This window comes from Neospora caninum, chromosome Ia, assembly GCF_000208865.1.
Source record: "Neospora caninum Liverpool complete genome, chromosome Ia".
NCBI classification, from domain to species: domain Eukaryota; phylum Apicomplexa; class Conoidasida; order Eucoccidiorida; family Sarcocystidae; genus Neospora; species Neospora caninum.
In genome coordinates this window covers 1,832,321-1,852,673 of record NC_018385.1, presented here as the reverse complement: position 1 = coordinate 1,852,673, position 20,353 = coordinate 1,832,321, and the positions used below count along the sequence as shown (strand labels likewise).

The window sequence follows — 20,353 nt, the reverse complement described above, 5'->3', positions numbered from 1 at the left end:
GTGCCACTTTTCCGTGCAAAGAGGGAAATCTGCAAAACCGAGACTACGGTATGGACAAAGGGGCGAACGACAAAACTAGTGGTAAAACTCTATGCTTTTCCGTTTCCTCCCGCTCTTTCTTTTAGGAGAAAAAAGACTGCTGGGAAGAGAAACAAGACAGCAGAGCGTAGATCTTGCGGTGCTGTGACACAGGCACAAAGGAAAAAAAGGAAGCGAAGACACGTGTGTGTTGTTGCTTATTGTATGTTCAAAGGGGCTCACCTACTGGGTGGAAATGACGGGAAAAGCAACGTGCGTCTTCCTGCTCAGGCACGAACGATGTTCAAACGCAACACGTCGAGAACACGCTTGGTTAGGGAGAAGACAAGCCAATATATGACGAAATTGAACAATAAGAAAAGGAAGAATATCGTCGGAAGAACATACCAAATGACAGACGAGGGAAAAGGCAACCACAATGAGAGCGCAAACCGAAAACGGTGAATATGCTTTACGTACCGGGTGACCCTCACCTGCAGTTCACTCCGCATTTGTCCACGGAGGCATTCAGTCTGCCACGGTGTACTTTACGACGCGTCACAGGTGAAACCACCGTACGTATATACGTCGGTATGTGGGGTCGATGCATACGGGTATTCTACACGGATACGGACGTAGGCGAGCTTTAACATGCCCCGATGCTCAGTTTAGTTTCTTCCCTTTTATGTAGTACGGAACAAGAGTCGCGGAGTACGGGCAGAAACCCGGTTCGATAGGGAAATAGGCTTAACACAGTTAAAAAGGCAACGAATGGCTCCCTGGTGAGTTGGCTTCCCTGATGTGTTCAATGTCCACGAAACAGATAGTTAGGAGGCTTGGAAAGCATTTGACAAGACTGAAGAAGAGGAAAGTTCTTCTCAGCGTCTTTTTAAGTGAGAGAGTATACTGGGCGGCTATCATATCTCGTTCACGCTACAGAAAATAAAGAGCGGCTGAACAAGTCCTGCTTCCTTTTCATGAGTTACATGAGCTCCGACCGTCACAGAAGTCCACGTAACAGACCAGAGTGCCTCAAAGGTGAAACACAGATGCGGCTCCTTCTGCCTTTTTCGAATTCCACCCAGATAGTGGTTTGAAAAGCGGAAACGCACAATGCTAGCACAACATTTGCGGGTTCTCTTACACTTCTCTTCCCTTGCTATTTCCTTCGCTTGTCTACGCAGCATTCACCCACGCTCAGCTGACGAGCAGGACGTGCGGCTTCGAGAGACTTTTCAGTCTTACTTTCAACATATTCGCATCTTTCGCCTTTCATGTGTTTTCTTCCCTCTAAAAGGCATTCGCTTTCTCACAGTAGAGAGAGTTTGAGATGACGACCAACGGCGAGCGACGAACGCAAACGTGCGCTGGTGTCTAGCCTACCCCGTTCCCTCGCCGTTTTCTTATCCAAGAGCGTTTCTTTCTTGCATGACACAGAAATTCGGGTTTGGACAGCGACGATAGAGGTACATGCTTTCGAGTTGCGCTCTAGTGTCTCGAAGACCAACCAGGCAGAGGCGCTGCAGAAAGAGCAGAGGACTGAGGGCAAGGAGGCAGTACGACGCGGGGCCTAAGGAAACGCTGACAGGAACAACGCCAAAGACAGAAAGACAGACACATCGAGAGTGAGGGGGCGAAGAGTCTGGGAGACGGCAAACGCAGGAGGCAAAGGGCATGGAGGGGAGACGCGCAGAAGAAACGAGAGACGCAAACCACTAAACGAGAACGACCACGTAGTAGCTGTTCCCTATGTTTCCTTAATCTATTTTATTCAAGGCGACCATAGTTCGTGCGAGTGTCTTGACACCAGGGCACATGTGACCGTGAGTTCACCGATGCGTGACAGTACGGATACGTCGTCTGTGTCATTCGTCAGACGCTTCGGTAAATTCGTCCCTACTTCTGGAGCCGGTGTACACTCCACTGCACTGTAAGTTCCTTGCCCGAAGCCCCTCAGATGTAATCGTGGACTTTGCGTACTGACCAATTCAACACAGAGAACATCACTCAGTCCAGCCGTCAGTTCGCGCGCGATCCACCATCACATGGAACTCGCCTTGGCTTCATGCCCCACGTCCGCTTCTTATTTTGTTTTCAATGCTTGTGCTTCTTATACTCCGACATTTCCCTCTATCTTACCTGAAGTCGAGGAAATTCTGTCTCCACGTCTCAGCGGGAAGGAGGTCGTTTAATCCATTTGTATACGCCTCGTTCGTCCCACTATTCTGCATAACATTTCTGAGCATGGCGTATTCGAAAAAAATCATGCTGGCGAGACTGCATGCATTCAAGAGTCCCATGGTGGCCAATCTGAGTGTCCACGTGAGCCAGCGAACCGCCTGTGGTCGGGCCGTTCGTCTTTCTCCTTCGTGCGCGTCTCCTGCTTCTCTGCCTTTCGCTCCGCTTCGAGCAGACTGTGCATTCGAAGAACGAGGAAACACAGAGGCTTCTTGCCCCTGGCCTTGGTCTGCTTCTCCGCTTGGATCACGCCCTCCCAACCGCCGCATGTGGGCAGGCGACGGACAACAAAAAGCAGAACTGTGTGCGGGCAGATGGACGTAGTGAGGGTGTAGGGTGTTTTGGCTTTCTTGGTGGAGACTGAATAGACGAAACGGGGGCTGTGTGTGCTCCCGTGAGGAGAAGGAAGACGGAAAGAACATACTCCAAGTCGAAGATACAGAGGAAGGAGACGAGTGTTGAGGTTCAAAAGAGCAACCGTCGGGTCGTCTCCGGTCAGGTTCTCTCTGCAAGCTTGACACTTCATCTCCTTGATGGAACGAACAGGTACCCATCTGTTCGCTTTCGTTTGCGACACGCTTACACTCCCGATTTTCGTCTAAATCTCGATCGTTTACTGGCGATGCAGCGGACGATGGTCCCCTACAAGACGCAGAAGACGTTCCCCTTGTGAGCTTTTCATCTCCAGAGCAATGCCGAAGCGAGCAAACGGGGCTTGTCGAGACGGGCGTGAGAGACACAGAAGTGGAGGAAAGACCGCTGCGCTGTTCATCCATCTCTTCTTCCAACGGAGAGCGATATAACCCGAAGACGAAAAGCAGGCCAAATGCGGCGCAGACGCCGCAGAAGAGACAACAGAGACACGCGCTTACTGTCACGTACGCGGTCCCACCGACGACGAAGCACGGCGAGATGAGGAAGACAGAGAAACAGGGGAAAGAGAAGAATGAGGACAGCCTGAAAAAAGAAAGGGAAAAGGGGGGGAAAGGCGAGAGTGGGCGACAGAGAGAACAAAGAAGAGACGGCAGAAGAGATAAGGAGAGCACGCAAAAGTGGCAACAAGGAAAGACGGGAAAGAAAAACTCCGTGAAGGCACAGAAAGACAAGTGATGCTCCTTCGTTCCTCTCACCTGCCGTCGCCGCATGTGAATGTCCTGCACGCGTTGTACGACGCCATGAGAAGATTCACGTTCTGCTCTTGCACCTCGGGTCTTTTTTTCAGATCCGGCTGAGAATGGGAGGACGAAGGAAAATCAGTCGAACGAGGGACTTGTTTCTCCTCCCTTGTTTGGGTCTCTGGCGTCGAAGACGACGAAGACAAGAAAGGAGAAAGAGACGGCAAACCAGAAGACGAGGACGTGCTTCCTGAGCCAGCATCTTCGGTTTCGTTGTAGTGTCCGGAGGCATTATCACCGAACCGAGCGCGCCAGTCCAGTAAGCCCCTAGTCACAGTGGATGTCTTTTCTTTTCGTGGTCCTTCCTTAGACGGAGAAAACAACGCGGCGGTGTGTCTCGTCTCTTCCTTCGAGCTCTCGAGGAAAGGCGGCTCCGTGCCATCTGCGTTTCTTTCCCTCTCTCCTGACGGCGTTTGTGCGCCTGCCTCGCCCTCCACAAAGGGCAAATACGACCTGGAAAATACGGACGGAGACGAAAAACGGGGAGACAACCGGGACGGACGAGCGAAGACAAAAGATGACGCAACAACGGACGAAGAGGAAGCAGGGCGCAAGGGCGACTTATGAGAAGAGGAAAGGCGAGGAAGTCGCGGTGATTCAAGCGCCGGCGGTTTGCCTGTCTTCGCTGCGGCGTGTGACCTCGCAGAACCACCGGCAAGTTCCTCTCCATGTGTGCGGGTCTGTCTCTCCGCATCGTCCGAACTCCTGTCTTCTCGCGTCCCTCGGTTGTCAAGCCTCTCACCGTGCGCGTCTGTTTTCTCCCTTCCGTGTATGTTTGCGTCCAGAGCGGCCGCGTCTTCGTCCTTCTCCCTGCCTTGTCCACCTTGTGCTGTGAAGTGCTCCTGCGTCTCGTCTTCTAGTGCTACAGGTAGCTGAGGGTTTTCCTCCCTTCCTACGTGTGGCCTTTGGTTTCGGCGCTTACGCTGGTTCTCGTTCTCCCGATCTCCGAAACCGGGAGGCTCTCTATCTTTGCCTCCCTTCCTCAGCGGCTCCATTGGGTTTTCTGTGGCCAGAACAGGCAACGCCTTTCCCTCCTTGCCTGGTCGTGCTTCTTCCTCGTTTTCGTATCCGTCTTCTCCTCCACCCGCTGGGTCTCTTGTCCTGTCCAACCACTCTGCCGTCACACGCTGCTGTGGAGCGTCTCGCTCGGGTGAACCCCGTCCGTGAAGATCGGCTTTCCTGTGAAGACTTTCCACCGTGTTCTTTGCTGCTGTTGCTGCTTCGTCTGTTCCGTTTCGCGCTTCGGACTCAGTGCTGCGTCGTTCTTCCTCTGTCCTTCCGGTTTTTCTGTTCGGCCGAGTGTCCTCCCCGCCCTGTGTCTCACAGTGTCGATCAGTCTCCTCGCCCTTCGTCGCTTCTGCGCATGGCTTCGCGCCCCGCTCCAGATCGACAGTTTTGAGTGTGCCAGCCGACGAAGAAGAGGACTCGGCAGACAGCGCGGAAGGTGCGGCAGAGGCAAGGAGAGAAGGATTGGGCGCCGGCAGGGCGGAGGCTTGCACAGAGGGAGGAGAGGAGTTTGAGGATGGCGCCACGTGAAACAGAGCAGCGACAGCCAAAGGGGTATTCGGCAATTCCGAAGAGGACAGCGACGACGGAGAGTGCAAAGAGTCAACAGACCAGAGAGAAAAGGCACGTGGAAGTGCTTCGGAAGGCGAGACCTCAGACGGCAACGGAACGCGCGATGCGTGAAGACGTCTTGTGACATCATCGGGCGCGAGAAAGGAAGACGGAGAATAGGAAGGCAGTTGCATGTGCGTTCCCTCTTGTCGCTCGACAACTGCCTCTCTTCGCCACAATTTGGTGTGGAAAAAAGTCACGACGTGGTGCTCCTGCGTGAATACGTCTCGACCGTCGATCAGGAACCTGTGCGAGCAGCAGAAGAACGGAGAGAAAGGGACAAGGGGGAAATGGTGAGACGGCCAAGACGGAAGAGAGGGGAAAGGCAGTGCAAAAGCAGCAAAAACGAACACAGGAGCGGGATGATGAGTACAGGTGAGCAAGCTCCACTGGAAACGAGCAGGCGAACAGCTCATGACAACGACCAAGCCGCTGCTCACCAGGCGACCCTCCACGCAGTATGCTGCTGAATCGCGGCGCTGGTCAGTTGCCTTGGGGGTTCTTTGTGAACACCTGTCGCACTTCCGGCAGTCCCGATTGAGGGAGAAACCGCTCGAAGCAAAGGACGCGGAAAACCCTCTTATTTACTCCTCCCATACTAAAACCTGGGTCGCCTCTAAAGCCAGGTTCTCGTGAGAAACACGGGGATTAGGTCCTCTCGAGAAGTAAAAACAAATTCTAGAGTTTGGAGGCACGCTAAAAGAGGCCCACAGCGTCGATATCGCAGGGCGCGATGACTAGTTCTTTTCCCGCATGCGTGCTTCTGTGTCCACGCCTTCTCAAGACCACTTTGACGAACGCAGGTGCGCATGCGTTCTCTCCTCGTTCGCGAAACGCAGTTCAGTCGCTTTGAAGAAGCACGCGCTCCTCTGGAACGCGTCACCTCTCCCGAAGCCGCTTCAGCCTTGCTCTGCTTTGCGTGCGCCCGTTTGTCTCGTCCACTGCTGTCCGCTGTCTCGCTTCTCATCAACTGCCTGCTCTTCCGTCCCTCATATATGTGTAATCGACAAAAACACGCGCTCCTCCAGACATGAAAGTGAAATATCGATGGCTGCATCAGACGCACGGGATACGAGCAGAGGAAAAGAAAGGCACGTCACAGACGTGGCGGTCGGCCGGTGTGTGGCAGCGTAATGGTTCATACATGAATATACCGTCCAGTCGCATAGAGCGGTGAGCGGAGATTTACAGCGGCACATTTTATACGAGCCGTGCGGCGCATTCTGATCGTCCTGACGATGAGATTTTGTGTGCCTCTATTTCGTCCCGGGTTTTTCTCTTTCAGTTTCCTGTTCTTTTCTTGTCTGGGCATGTTATCTTCCTGCCACCTTTTCCCTCGAGTTGTCTTTCTGACTTACAGGGCATCATTGTAGAAGAGGACACAGAAGAGAACAAGACCGAGGGTGGCCGCGCATGCGCCAAAGAAAACTTGCACGAGCTGTCGCTCCTCTCTCTCTGCTTTCGCCTGAACCCGACGAAGTTCGTGTCTTGTGCACAAGGTGTTTCTTGCTACTCCTGTCCGTGAAGTTCCTCCAGAAGGATCGGAAGAGCGACCGAGGGAGTCTGGTATTTCTGTTCGTTCTTGTGGACACAGGAACGGGTGTCGCAGCAGTGCGTGGCGGGAACGCTCGAGTGGCGAGCGCCTGCCACTTTGTTGTGGCAGTGTAGTGTATGTGTCAACGTCGTGCCATGCCGCACAGGCCGGACACATGGAAGAACGAGATGGATCCGGAAAAGAGGAACAAAATGCAGAAGAGGAGAGAAAATGCGATCCGCTCTCGCTCTCAGTGTTTGTCGCGTGAGAACAGCCGCCCGGAGGGTGGCACGACGTAGAGTGTACCTTCGCCATGGAGCGAATGGGAAAGCTAACGGGAAAAGAGTCCAAAGCCAGCAACTGCCTGAAATGCAGAGGCGGAGCAGTAGACGGTCCGAAGCTAATCGGGACCACAGATTACGTCACTGTGTTCAGCGAGACAGAGACCCGAGACCAAACCGTCGTGACTCTTCCATGCCTAACCGCGGTGTATGGCGGACCGGTAAGTTCTTTGGGCAGAGAAATGATGGGCAAAGCCAGAACGACGGCTCAAAGAGGCAAAACTGAGAGGAAATAGCGCGGTGGGGGGAACCGCTGGAGACGGGCCAACATCGGTCCAAAGCTGGACGTGTGGAGGGTGTCGTGTGTGGCTTCGTCGTCGGCGTCATGGCCTGCTTTGCCACTGTGCGACCAGGATCGGGAAACCGCCACAGTTTTCGACTGCACGCGGTGCTGAACAAAGCAAAAGGCAGACAGCTTGGAAAGGAAGGAGCGTCTAAACACAAAAAAAAACCAGAGCACAAGAAGTGCGTCACGGCGTGTGGAATCGCAGACCGGGTACGCGGTGGTCACACTGCGACCCGTCACAGTGCTGCACACCCTTTGCCGGCTCCTTGCTGGGCCCCACGAGCACACTTCCTTGAAAATAAAAGGTCAAAATGTTCTGCATATCTCCCTGTGAAAGATGTGTGCCCTGTACGAATGCGAAACGCGCTTCTTCTCCCGGCGAAGAGGAGCAGAGAAAAGGAGCAGCGGCTGCAAAGGCAGTATCTAGGGCCACGGCGCTGCGCCGCACGGTGGCCTCTGTGTCCACGGAAAGAGACGATGGCGGACAGCCAGTCTCGTGGATAGAAACGGCCGGGAGTGCATGCGACTATGAAAAGACCCGTACTTCCTTCTGTCAACAATAGCGGTGTCTCTCCTTTCGTAGTTCGACTTCAGTGCTTTTTGTTGGGTATATCCATTCTGAACTTGTCGATGGTGGTAAATGAGCCGCGAGAAGCCGTCGAACACAGGTACAAGTGTGCATGCACGGCATGCGGTGCTGCCAGAACCCTGCCTGGCTACTGTCGTGCCTCTAGCCGTCGTGGGTATCCTTTTTACTTGGAGCAAGAAAGGTTCCAGATCAAAGCTGTTTCAGAAGGCTGTCAGCCGCTGGCGCTGTGCAAAGGCGTTTCTTTCCAAGGCAGCAACGGAGACTTTCGTGACGCGCCCTTCGGGTAAGAGCAGGTTTTTTAACCGGTACGCAAGAAACGGCGCTTGATAACAAGCCTAGTAAGCCCAAGAAAAAGTTTCTTAAGGTAAGTGGTTCGGGATCGCGCGGACATGGAGGCATTCGCCTGGTAGACGTAAGTGAATGTTACACGGAACGAACCATGAAAGCGCAATCATGTACGAAGAGCAAAATCGGAGATTATTGGGGAGGGGGTTCGGTATAGTGGGTTATGTGAGAAAAATCCAAACAAAAAATTCACGCAAAGGTACGGGACCGGGCCAAAGCCTCCTGGTAAGAACGGAAAAGCGGTGCTCTTATTCAAAGTCGCCACGCGACAAAGCCCAACAGCTTGCTAGAAGCAGCGGCTCTCCATTTGCATTCCTTTGCACTCGAAGTGAACAAAAGCGAAAGCCCCTGGAACCGGACACGGCATGCTGAGGGGCGCGTTCACACTTCACGAAGATGCTGGCCGTGTTCCGCTGCCAGCGATCAGCTCTCGTTTTATCTCTGCACGCGACGTTGGACGGTTCGAACGCAATAGCTGCAAGGTTCCCAACCGCCGACGGCCGACCTGCCGGCCCTGGAAACAGACGTGCATCCAGAGAACCTCCCTACGCCGCACATTGTTTCCAGACAATTGTGCAGTGACGTTGTTGAAGCGACATAGCACTTCACGCTGCGACCTGTTCGCTGTGGGAACAAACATTCGCCTGCTCTCAATCTCGAGTGGCAGCCACGAGGTGCAGGCTGGCGCTTACTAACGACTCCGACGTTATGTTTCCAAATAAGCTACGGGTTAGAAAACAAGCGTGCTCAAACGAGTCCTAAACACACACTGCTGGTCACGTAACACTCCACAATTTGAGATTGGCAGGTAAAGAAGAACAGACCTACCAGAACTGAGAAAAAATAATACAGGGTTGAACCTTATATTCACATACGAGGGGAAAAGGCGACTAAAGCACGGAAGTCATACCTTCAGGGTTCGTGGAACCATCTAGATGTAACTAGAATATATGTAAAACCATGGAAGCTGCACTACCCATACCATGCCTGGGTCCGGAACGCCACTCTGTCCTCTCTTCGCTTGCGCTCCCATGTGTGAGTCATCCGCCGCGCGAGAGATGTCGATATTGTTGGCCGGAAAAGAAAACGGTAACGCTACACTGGCGGCCAGTATTACGACCCCAAATCACCGTTTGCCTACGCCCCCGCTGCAAGATCAGCGCAGCCGGAGGCATGCACTCATTTTGCAGCCCGCAGCGAGCACCCCAAAAAGCACACCCTCACCGAATGCTCTATGAGAACACTTCCTCGGTGGCACACGTTTTGTCTCGAGCTGCAAGTGATGAGACACTGGGACCCCCGTCGTTCGAAAATGCAGGGAACCGACGAGGAACGGTTTGTACGCTCTGCTGCTTTCTAAGGAGCAGTTCCCGCCTCTTGCCAGCATGCAGAAGCGTGAAGCTGGCAGTCTGAAAAGGGCAACAGCGTCCAGTGTGTCGGTGAACCAAGTGAACTGATAAAGTTCGTAGAATGGCGAATGACAGGCACGTCAAGCCACGCCGCAATTTATTGCATGCCTTCCAGGTCGCACATCTACAACGGGCTTGTGTATGGACACACCCTGAAAAAATCACAGCAGGGGCTTCGACCCTGGACAAAAGGTTTTGGTAAGCAAGCGTCTTCTCCCTCCTCTCTCCCTGCGTCTGTCTCCCACTTTCGCCATCCGTTCCCTGTATCGTGCAGCGATCCTTCACTCAACTGCGAAAAGTGGGGAACGGTCTCGTTCACGCAAAGACTTCAAAACGCCTCGAGATATCCACGACTCTCTCTGAAGGGATTTTCCGGAAGAGAGCACCAACTTTCCCCCGTCCCTGGCGGTGCTACACTTTGTCGTCGTGGTACAGGAACTGAGTTCCATGGTGTCCAGCGGGGACATCCATATCTGAGGGCGAAGGACAGCAAAAAAAAGGAACTTGAAGATGATTCACAGGCTACATGTAGGCTTGTACGAGCATAGTTAAGCTGATAACTATTGTAGAAATGGAACAAGGGAAGGAGAAAAGTGAAAGAGAGAGTGGGTGCCAAAAGAGATACCCTGGAAAAAAGTCAAGTGCTGCACGTCTCCCATTCTTCATTTCCTTGTCCTTTCGTCTCCATTTTTCTCCTTCTTGCGAGTTTTCTTCTGCATGTTGCCGTTTTCTCTTTGTGTCCTTGCTCCTTCCCTTGTTCTGTTTTCTTTCCTTTTCTTCACTTGTTTCCGGCTGTCCTTCCTCGCTGCACTCCGCATTACCAATTCACGAGCTTAATGCCTGTAGGGTATGACAACGATGATGTCCATCATTGATTGGGAAAACCGTCACTTGTATGCAAGCTGCACCAACACCACGACGCTCAAGTTGGTAGTCTCTTGAAGGTAGTATGTTCGGAATACACGGATCGAATTTTCGGGAGTCTGGTCACTGATTCGTAACGGGATGAACATTTTTTACACCGCGTATGAATGGATGATAGTCTAGTCTTTTCTTGTGTAAAAGCTACCATTGGGACTGTATTATGTAGAAGCCTCCTCTTCCAATCAGGTTTCACGGCAGACTTAAAATTCATACGCATGATTCACATTTAGCCGCTAATATACAATCGCCTAAACATATAGACTTCTATCGCAGGCTCAGTCTAATACCCCGTCTGTTCCGTGTTCCAGTCTCTTCTTTGCATAACTTACGAGCGGCATTATCCGTGGGCAGTTGCTTCTGCTTTGCGCTGGTCAACATCGACAGAATCGCGACCGCGACCGCGCTAATCGACAGGGAAGGCCTCCAGTCCGAGCCGAGGAGATTGAGACAAATATCTCCATTAGAGTAGACATGGAGGTGCACAGGAGCTGAAGACGCACAGCCGCTAGCACGGACAACTCTGAATGGCATGCAACCGTGCGAAAGAGGGAGAAAAGTTCTCTATTCCGAGTCAACGAGAGTAAAGCAGACATCAACGTTAGTGGAACAGGGGGACTAGCAGCTCAGCAAGTGAGAGCAAGTGAGCACAACAAACGACGGGCGAATCGCAGGGACCAAAGCAACGGGCCACGGTAAGGTGAGGAAAGTAAATTTTGCCACACTGGAAGAGCCACCGAGACAGTCCCATTCAGGAAAAAGAAATCACTTCACACACTTCACAGGTTTAGGTCCATTAGAGGCTCACGGGGTGATGCATAGCTGCGAAAACAAATATCAGAGACAAAGCAAAAACTCGCGCGGGCCAGACAATGGCAGGCATTCACACGTGGCAGGTAACAGGCACAACTGTGCTGACTTCTGAGGCAAGGAAAGCCCAGACAGTTATCGACCCCGTCCACTCGGTCTCTCGTGACAATCGTTCTGCTCTTAAAACCGTTCTACTTTGAAATGCAAAGAGCAGGTTTTATTCCTTACCGGGTTGGAGAAAGAAGCAGGTAGGAGGCCTGAAGGGATAATCTGGAGGAATGACGACTTTTAATCGATACGTTTCGTTCGCGTACGGACTTCCTTTCACTCCAGTCATCTCAATCAACCAGATGCGTATATTTGACGGGTGGACGTACACCCGACAGTTCGGTGGGGGGTTGGACAAAAAGGCTTGCAGTTCCTGTAGAGAAGAGGTAGAACCGGGTGATCTGCCAAGAATGGGGAGCAGACGCACAGACCGCTGGAACGGCCGAAGATAGGCACGTGTTCAGCTACGTCAGATCAAAGAAAATGAGCAAACTCATGTTGTGGGGCAGGAATTTTACGCGGAGCGACACTTAGGGGTGCATGCTGGTACACAAACACATGCACTGTCCCTATATGTAGAGGTATGTGTTCCAGGCAAACATTTCGGTGCGTATCGTGTGTGTACGACCCTCCTGGAACGGTGTTTGCGGCAGGAGACGAATGAGCATAAGTTAAAAGGAACGAACAGAGAGAGAGCTGATTGCGCGACGCAAAGGGGACCCTTCAGTTCCAGTGAAAAGACATACGTCCGGTAGAGTAATTGGTATATTAAAAGTCGTCCCACATTATCCATACAGACTGAGAGACACAACAGTAATCAAGCACCTCCCAAGTCGCGTCACCAAATGAAAGGTCTAAAGACAGCACAATCTGTGAGCTTCTACGCATGCAAGAGTGGCTGTCGTGCGCATCTTTTGGCTCGCTGTTGTCGCCTGTGTTTCCCTGTTTCTGTCCTCTCGTACCTTTTGGACGCGATAATTCGCATGTCCCGGGCTAAAACGCCGCTGAAGGTGACGCAATGCAGTTGCCTCGCGGGCTCCTCCGTCCTTCTTCTTTTGCCCCGACCGCACTTTCCTATGTGCGCGGCCTCTTTCTTCCTTTTCTTGGTCTTCTCTGTGTGTTTTCTGCTGTCCTTGTTCTTCCTGTTCTCCCTCTTGATCTTGTGGTTGGTATCCTACGTCATCTCTCTGAACGCCCTCCAGTGACTTGACCGGTTCTGCTGCTCTAGCTTCGGCGTCTGGTATCCCGTTTGGTCGTGTCTCCGCCCCTTGGCATGCACGACCCGTTGCTCGTCGTGCTGCCTCTTTCTTCCCCTTCCTAGTATAGGGAAGAGCTCGGGACTTTTCTCCATCGTGCACGATCTCTACTGAGCTCGCTTCGTCTGTCGCTTCATCTGCCTCGTCTCCCTCTCGGGGTGTCCCGCTGTCGCTTCCAGAAGTCTCTCCTGAGTCCTCTTGGCCTCCGGCGATGCAATTATCACTCGCGTCGTTAGACGTACGCCTTTGCTCGTCGGCCGCCGAAGGCGTCACTGCGCTTGTCTGCCTGCTGGTCTTCCCAGTTTCTCTCCGATTTTCAAAGGGACTGCCCCATGGTCGAGAGACCGCAGTGGCAAGCGCCGATCTTAGCGTGAACGCAGGGTAGAGTGGACGCGGCGAACGCAAGGGGGGACAAGACAAAGTCGACGAAATCGCAGAGTCGAGAGCGCGACTATCTCCCTTCTCGTTCTCCTTCGTGAGCCTCGAGGCTAAAGCTTCACAGAAAAGGCGCCAGAGTGGCGGACGGCTGCCGGAAGGAAACTCACGAGAGGCGGAAGCTGATTGGAGAGGAGAGGCCGAAGAACCAGAATACGAAAAGGGATGAGAAGGTGACGAAGCAGACCAAGACACCCGGGAGGAAGAGGAGGGAGCGGGCGAAAATGGCAGGGAGAGCGAAGAGGAGGGCGAAACGGAACAATTGGAAGCGCAACAGCTCTTTGCCAACCTTTGTGAGAGAACAATGGCTAAAACGGGATACGCTGGAGGAGGATGAGCCGCAGAACCTGGGGTCATCCGCCACGAAAATACTGAATAGGGACGCCGCAAGGACGTCGTTATGAGGCAAGGTACAGGGACGAGAACCGGAACAGAGGAAACAACAGGCAAACCGGGTGGAGACGTGCCAGACGGAGAGGACGGAGAACAAGGGCCAAGACAAAATTCGGAGAAAATACCACTAATGTCAGGAGATCGAGAAGAAACACAAGCGAGTGGCCTGGTCGCCTTCAAAGAGTATGAACACAACGCAGATTGTGAAGCAGTGGGGTTTTCGACAGTTGATGTCACTTCACGAAAAGCGAAAAGGGCTTGAGCACCTAAAAAAGGAACAGAAGAGAAAAATGAGCCCTTAATGCCTTGGGAAACAAATAGAAGAAGAGGCACAAGGGCCACCCGACTGAACGAGCTCCCAAAGATATGTTCTCCGGTGTACATACACTTCACCGTCCGTCGTCGCTCCATTGTCTCCCTTTTCCGTTGCCATGGCACGGTTTGATTGAAGAATTGAAGGTTTCTTGACAAGAGTGGAAATTTGTCTCTGGTTTCACTTTCGTGTTCTCTCCTTCCATATGACTGGCGTGCTTTGTTTCTTTCAAAGGACGATTTTTCATTCACGCTTGAGCGTTCAAAGTGAGGCTCCGTGTTCCCTAGTGTCTTCGCTGCATATTTCGTACCTTTCTGCGTGAGCAACGAGGGAAGAACAAGCAGGGAGAGGCCGCTTAAAACACCTCCGGAAAACACGACGTAAAACAGGATGAATGTACCTCTTGGTTGCCGATGTATTCGAGAGGAACAGAGTGAGAGAGAGAGGAAGGGAAAAAGACACAAGGGAATACAAATGACAAAGAGAGAGGAACAGTCCCGCCAAAAGGAGAACTCCGGCAGCGGCCTCGGGTAATGTTAGCACGTGGGAGGCCGCAAGTTCGGAGCAGAACGCTTCCTGCCCTACTGGAAAGGGAAGAAAGGAATCAAGCCCGATAAAAAGCAGAAAAAAGGGGGCGAAAAAAAAGTCGAAAACGGGGAAAGGGCGGAGGCAGACGAGAGAAGAACCCGGTGAGGGAAATCGTTGAACTGAGTAGAGGGGCGAGACGCACTCTTTTACGGTGTCTTTGAAAAGTGTGCAGCCCCAGGGGATAGAATGAGTTATAGAAAGCAAAAGGAACCAAAGAAACACGGAGATCAGAAGAACAACTAAGGGGGAAAGTGAGAGAAAAGTGAAGAGGAGACATAATGCGCGGGGGCGTAGTTGTCAGAGAGACAGGGCGCCTTCTGTGTCCCCGCGAGACCATTGACACGCGGTACTAACCAAGTTGAAGGAAAAGCGAAAGCAACAACAATAAAAAGCAACCCGGAGGAAGAAACGAGAGAAAGCGCAAACGGGCGACGTCAGGGGGCAAGAGATGAAATTCAGTACATTCACTTTTTTCTCCATTCTCGAAAAGCAGGGGGCAGCGAGCTGGAGCCAGGCAGTTGCAAGATGGAACAGGCAAAAGTGAGATCGAGCGAGTTTTTTGCCGCTCTCCGTAGCGAACACCGGAGAAAAACTGAACTGTATCCGGTATCCCCAGTTTAAGAGAGAAAAAAAGTTTGAAGTGAAGGGTTCGGGTCTTGTGGGAGGATTTTCGAACGTTGTTGTCGCATCTTGCTTCTCCTGCTCCTTCTCCCCCCCCCCCCCATTGTCTTGCTTGTGCCATGGCGTCTCTCCAGTTTCTCGCAGAAGTGGGCGGGCTAGGTCTTCTTCTCTCTGCCTTACGGCTAGTGGTGAACGGCAGACGAAGGAAAACAAAAACGATTAGAAAAGAAAGGTGTTCCCTGCTTCCGCGACAGGTGTCTTTGATGTACAGAATGACAAGGGAAAAAAACGGTAGAACGCTGTGAAAATTCCGCTACAAGAACGACCAGGTGAAGCAAGAACAGAACACGACGACCAGGCCGTCCGTCCGTCTCACCTTGGCGGCGTTGAGGCAATGCATGTGCGGAAAAGGAACACACCACAGGGAGACTCTGACGGACAAGCATCTAAGGTGCAGAAGGAGTAATAAAAAGGAAGGGCGAGAGATGGGTACAGTCCAAGGCGGCAAGAATCGCAGTGTTTTTCTGTCACTCCGTGCGGATGTTTGCTGCCCGCCCGCATGCTGGGAATGTGTACATCTACGAAACCACGCTGAATACCGCAGATATATCTTTCAACCTGAGAAATATCTAGGTAAGGGTGGCTCTCGGGATGGTGGGTGTTACGTTTTGAGCATCAGAAGGTTCTCGTGTGTCAGGGGCCACAGACGAAGAGAAGGACCCAGATTTCACGACAGGTGTCTGCTACTCAGCGTGTTCTCCCTTTCTGTATTCCTCCTCTGCCTGTAGAACTGGCCGGAAGGAGAAAGGCCCCGCTCGTACCCTACGAGCAGTGTTCTGTGGTCTAGTTTGTTGCCTGCTGACAATAGTTCAATACCGTACAAACAAGCTGACTGAAAGAGAAAGCAGAGCGTTGCTGCGGACGCGATGTTTCTTCCACGATACGCTAGGGAGCGGGTCTGACATCGCAGAACAGGAGCTCAAGCCCATTACCTCATTGTGCAGGCGCTCCGTGCGAACAGAAGTCGTCTAACGGTGTTTCACTATAACTCTTGCTTTTCTCCGTAGAGAACTGTAGCGAATTTGTTTCTCTTCTGCAATATCTGAGCCCCACCACGCGGCTCAGTCGTAAGAGCACCTGAGTACTCTGTTGGAGCGTGATCTTCTGGCAGCATAAGCTCAGCCGTCGCATGCGGGCCTCAGTCCAGCGGCTGGATGCCTACAAAGTTCTCAATCCTTTTTTGTGCTATGTTGCGACATTGTCGCCTGACTGACGGTAGCGTCGTCGTTAAGGAGAAGATGCGATCGTCGCCGCCTCGCATTCGTGTCAAGACTAAGAGTGAGCGTACCGCATCTGGGTACAGTCTTGTATCGTTGGATCACCGTGTGGGTTCACCTGTGTCACCGTAATATCGAACTCGGGACCGATATTTGTGCTCCACTCTGGCGGGTCTGTGACGCTGCCTGGCACTCTTATTTCATGGCAATAAACGGGAGAAACACCTGCAAACTAATAGCTGTTCGGCGTAGCCGTTCGTCTGACGTGCTGTCGCTCAGAACTAAAAAAACGGTGTGCTGGCCATTTCTCCTAATTTCGGTCTGTCCGCAAAGCGGTGCTGTAGAACATAACGATTTGATTTCGCTGGTCCCTCATCTGCATCCTCTAAAGGTCCGTTTCACATGCCTAATATAAGGCCTCTCGTCTGCACAGGCAATAGTCCACCATTCCACACACTTCAGTAGACCAATCATCTGGGTGACTAAGCTAGCAAAAGTATTCGCAAAAGAACTGCACATTCACTCAAATAACGCTTCTCCAGCGTGAATCGTGGGTCGTTCGTGCGAGCCAGTTGAAGTGGAGGAATAAATAGTGTTTTGGACCACGGAAGTCAATAAAATATGCATATTTTAAGGCAGTCAGTTTCTCTCCTCCATGTCCAGTCAGCCAAAAGTCAGCCCCCAATTTCTTTTCTTCATTGCTTTGGCTTTTCCATTTAAGTAGTCACAGGTGAGTGTGCTGAGTTCACCTCTGCAGCCCTCGTGTTATTTCTCCCCGGAGACGCTTCACATACGCATATACCTAATACGAAAAAACTGTTTAAAGATGGTCTTTTTTCAGTGCTTCATTCATGAGAGTTCAACCATGTTTCTCTTGCTCGCTGAGTTGCCCTGCCCGCATTTTTCGCTCTGTTCGCTAGAATGAAATTAACACAAAACTAGAGAAATGTTTCCTCAGCTCCTATCAACTATTGTTAAGGCAATGATGATCCATTAAACCGCATTTCCCCACAATTCCCATATGACGAAGCTCAAAGCGGTGTCGAACACGATTAAACGCGTGCGTCATCATATATTTTTTCTCATTGTTCAGAAACAAAAATCGCACAGGAGCCCAAAAGGTGGTAACGGGGTTAGGCGGTTCGCCCGTGTTATGTCCGAGAACGTGGAGATTTCCCCTCTCGTGGAGATTTCCCTTCTCTTTCCTTTTTTGCCTTCCAGTTTTGTCAGACATATTCTATCCGATGTTCAGCCCTCAACGCACATCAGCAGTTCCATGTTCTCGTAGCTTTCCGTCTCTGCCTTTGTTCGCACGTCTTTTCGCTGCAGAGACACCTTAGAAAACCTCGGGCCCTAGTTCTCAAGAAAGGTGGTACAGTCCGTCAGTCACAGCCGTAATAAGTCCATTTTTCTTTGTTTTTCGAATGATTCATACAGGGCATTCTCATATGTATTTTTGTGCTGATGTCTTCCCAAATTCTGCTTCTGCATCAGTAGCTCCCAGTCTTTATACACTTCCTTATTTGCGGTCCCTCCACATCCCGCTTGACAACCCACACATCATCCACACATGTCCACGGTATGTGCACATTTCCGTAGTGGTTTCAAAGTGGTGCTTGCTGGTGAAGACCGGACGACTTTCCCTCCGGATCCTTTTGAAAACAGCAAGAGAAGTAGTTTCACAACGACTTTCTTTGCGAAAGCGCGGAAGCTTGCAGACATCATGTGTTGTAAATTGTGCCTGACACCAAGTGTTGGGTGTGAGTCTTGTGTGGCAAGCCGATCTACGGTTAGAGTATGCGGCGTTCAACAGCCATCTTTTCGGTGTTCAACAAGCATTTTTCTATAAAGCGAACTCCTATGTTCTCTGGTTGTGTTGCGCCGCCTATTCCTGAAAACCAAAGGGGGAAATCGGCGGTACTGTTCACCTTTTGGAGAGCTGGTGACCGAGATCTGCGGATGATGTGAATTGTCGGATACGAAAGTAGAAACGCATCGAGGATGCTGAGCTTGCCCTTCTCTTCTTCCATCCGGTCGCAAGAAAAGGAAAAGAGATTTGTTAGTGAATCTAAGCCTCGAAAAAGGACGCATTTTGCAGGCGGTTTGACCCGGGTTCTGTCCGGTAAGATAGCCCGATCTCTTGGCGGTGGGGATGTGGAGAACTGTCTTTTGTCGTCGGCAAGATCTTCAGCGAACTAGTCATATCCATCAGTCTTTGTGATAAGTAGATCCGGTGTCTGCTCTATCCTCTATGCGTACGTCGCTATACTTCCATGTGCATGCGCATATATATATATATATATATATATATATATATATATGGTTGTATTGTAGAAAAAGATACAGTATTTGGAGAAACGTTAATCACATTCACGTACTTGTGAAAATATAGATATTGACGTCACAAGGAGTTTCGATCTCTTTTTCAGATTATCTTTCCTAACCGCTGACAGATATTCTAGGTTTCGCGAGTCTCCTAGACTATGGTACGCCAGGTATACGCATGATAATCCATATATACGTTCATTTACGAACAACTCTTCACATCAGATAAATGCATATGCATGTACATGGAGACACGGGTTTTGCTCTCCATCTGGTGTGTCTATATGTTCGCAGATTAGTTTACATCTTTGTTTCCGCGAACCCCTCTCCTTCCCTTTATCTGTGTCGAATCTACACGGCGAAGTCATTTGCTTCATCCAATTCCGTCACTGTCTTCTGAAAACACAGGAGATACAAGGTCAACGCCTCATGTGATAGACGGAAGCCGAGGGCTGCGAGAACAAAGCCTCGCATAAAATGTTTTGTTGTGGGCAGTTGAAACAAAGACGTTCAAAAACAGGTTTGCAAGCCTCACAAGCTACCAACAAACGGACCCCCATTAAAATAAATATATGGGTATAGAGATATATAACTACACGGTGTCCGACAGGGAGACACTAAATCTGCATATGTGTACAAATGCGTATATTCGTGCTTGTAGGTAACTATGCATACCGTAGAGTCCGCCTTTCTTTAAGGCATTTTTTAAGTGTGAAGAGCGAATCTACTTTGTGCGTTACAACCAAAGTTTGGCAAGTGCGTTGATTTTAAGGTTCTCCCATTATCACTGTGGATCCTGTTCCTCTGAAGCACAGGGGTGTGAAGAAGAGGAAAAAATGGAAGACAGATCAGAAAACGACAGAGTCCAGGTTTATTCCTGTGACACAGAAGCCACAGCGGATACGATTCCAACACACCCTGACTCGTCTGCCCACATCGTTCCTTTCTCTTGTTCCTCGCTCCATTCGAAAACTCCCTGTACTGCGTGTGGGGGAAAGAAGTGTGTCAACACTTCCTCATCTCTTTCAGAAGCCACAGAAAATCAGCCACCCCCGCTTGAGAATCCCCCTGGAGACGTAGAAGCTCAAGCGCTTCCAATTGCAACAAACTTGGCCACAATTGGCGCTCGTCATACAACTTCGGTAATTTCTTCTGGTGGTGGAATAGACACAGTCACAGTCAAGCGCCTCAAGTCCGGCTATGTGCCTTATAATCCGTACAATCTCTCCCAGACAACAAGACAACTCCTCGAGTGTACGGAACTTCCCTTCATGATTTTGTGGGTCTACTTAACCTACTTCGTCGTCATTGTTGCTTTAACGGCGCCCAAGGTCAGAAAACTCGTGTGGGTCAGTGCGGTGGTGGCGGGGACCCTGGTTGGGGTGGGACTGAACGCAAACGCGTACCGAGCAATCATGTACAGAGGATATCCTGACGTAGGGTAAGGATGAGAGACATGAAGAAGTAGGGCCACAAGGGAGAGTTCGCTCAGTGCCACTCCGTGCTGAATGGATGTTAGCCGCAGAGGGGTAGCCGCATGAACGGAACAGAATGCCAACACTTAGAGGCAGCCACGTACGTACGATGTCATGTCGTCCTCGGACATGAAGAAAGAAACACCAGACAGCGGAGAATCCAAATGATATCACGCCCTTTCGAAGAAGAAATGAGTCTAGACTATATTTCACGAAGCAACGGAAATGGGACACTAGGGGGCAACGCCACTCGAGCGATCGAGGCAAGAGGATGACCAAAGTCAACCGTGGGGATGGGACATATTTGCAAAAAACAGTTGAGGGGCTCTTCAGGAAGTG

General features: G+C 51.2%; 3 protein-coding genes across 3 annotated transcripts; all 3 read right to left on the bottom strand.

Moving 5' to 3' along the window:
- Nucleotides 1–1,421: 1,421 nt before the first annotated feature.
- Nucleotides 1,422–2,318, bottom strand: NCLIV_002010 (conserved hypothetical protein; the record flags this gene model as incomplete). Its single annotated transcript, XM_003879699.1, has 2 exons — nt 1,422–1,599; nt 2,158–2,318. The coding sequence occupies 2 exons, from the start codon at nt 2,316–2,318 to the stop codon at nt 1,422–1,424; spliced, it is 339 nt and encodes a 112-aa protein (XP_003879748.1).
- A 1,064-nt stretch (nt 2,319–3,382) lies between these two features.
- On the bottom strand, nt 3,383–5,464 carry NCLIV_002000 (conserved hypothetical protein; the record flags this gene model as incomplete). Its single annotated transcript, XM_003879698.1, has 1 exon — nt 3,383–5,464. The coding sequence occupies one exon, from the start codon at nt 5,462–5,464 to the stop codon at nt 3,383–3,385; it is 2,082 nt and encodes a 693-aa protein (XP_003879747.1).
- A 4,416-nt stretch (nt 5,465–9,880) lies between these two features.
- NCLIV_001990 (ubiquitin carrier protein, related) lies at nt 9,881–13,826 on the bottom strand (the record flags this gene model as incomplete). Its single annotated transcript, XM_003879697.1, has 4 exons — nt 9,881–9,990; nt 10,764–10,931; nt 11,512–11,704; nt 12,294–13,826. The coding sequence occupies 4 exons, from the start codon at nt 13,824–13,826 to the stop codon at nt 9,881–9,883; spliced, it is 2,004 nt and encodes a 667-aa protein (XP_003879746.1).
- Between the last annotated feature and the right edge of the window lie 6,527 nt (nt 13,827–20,353).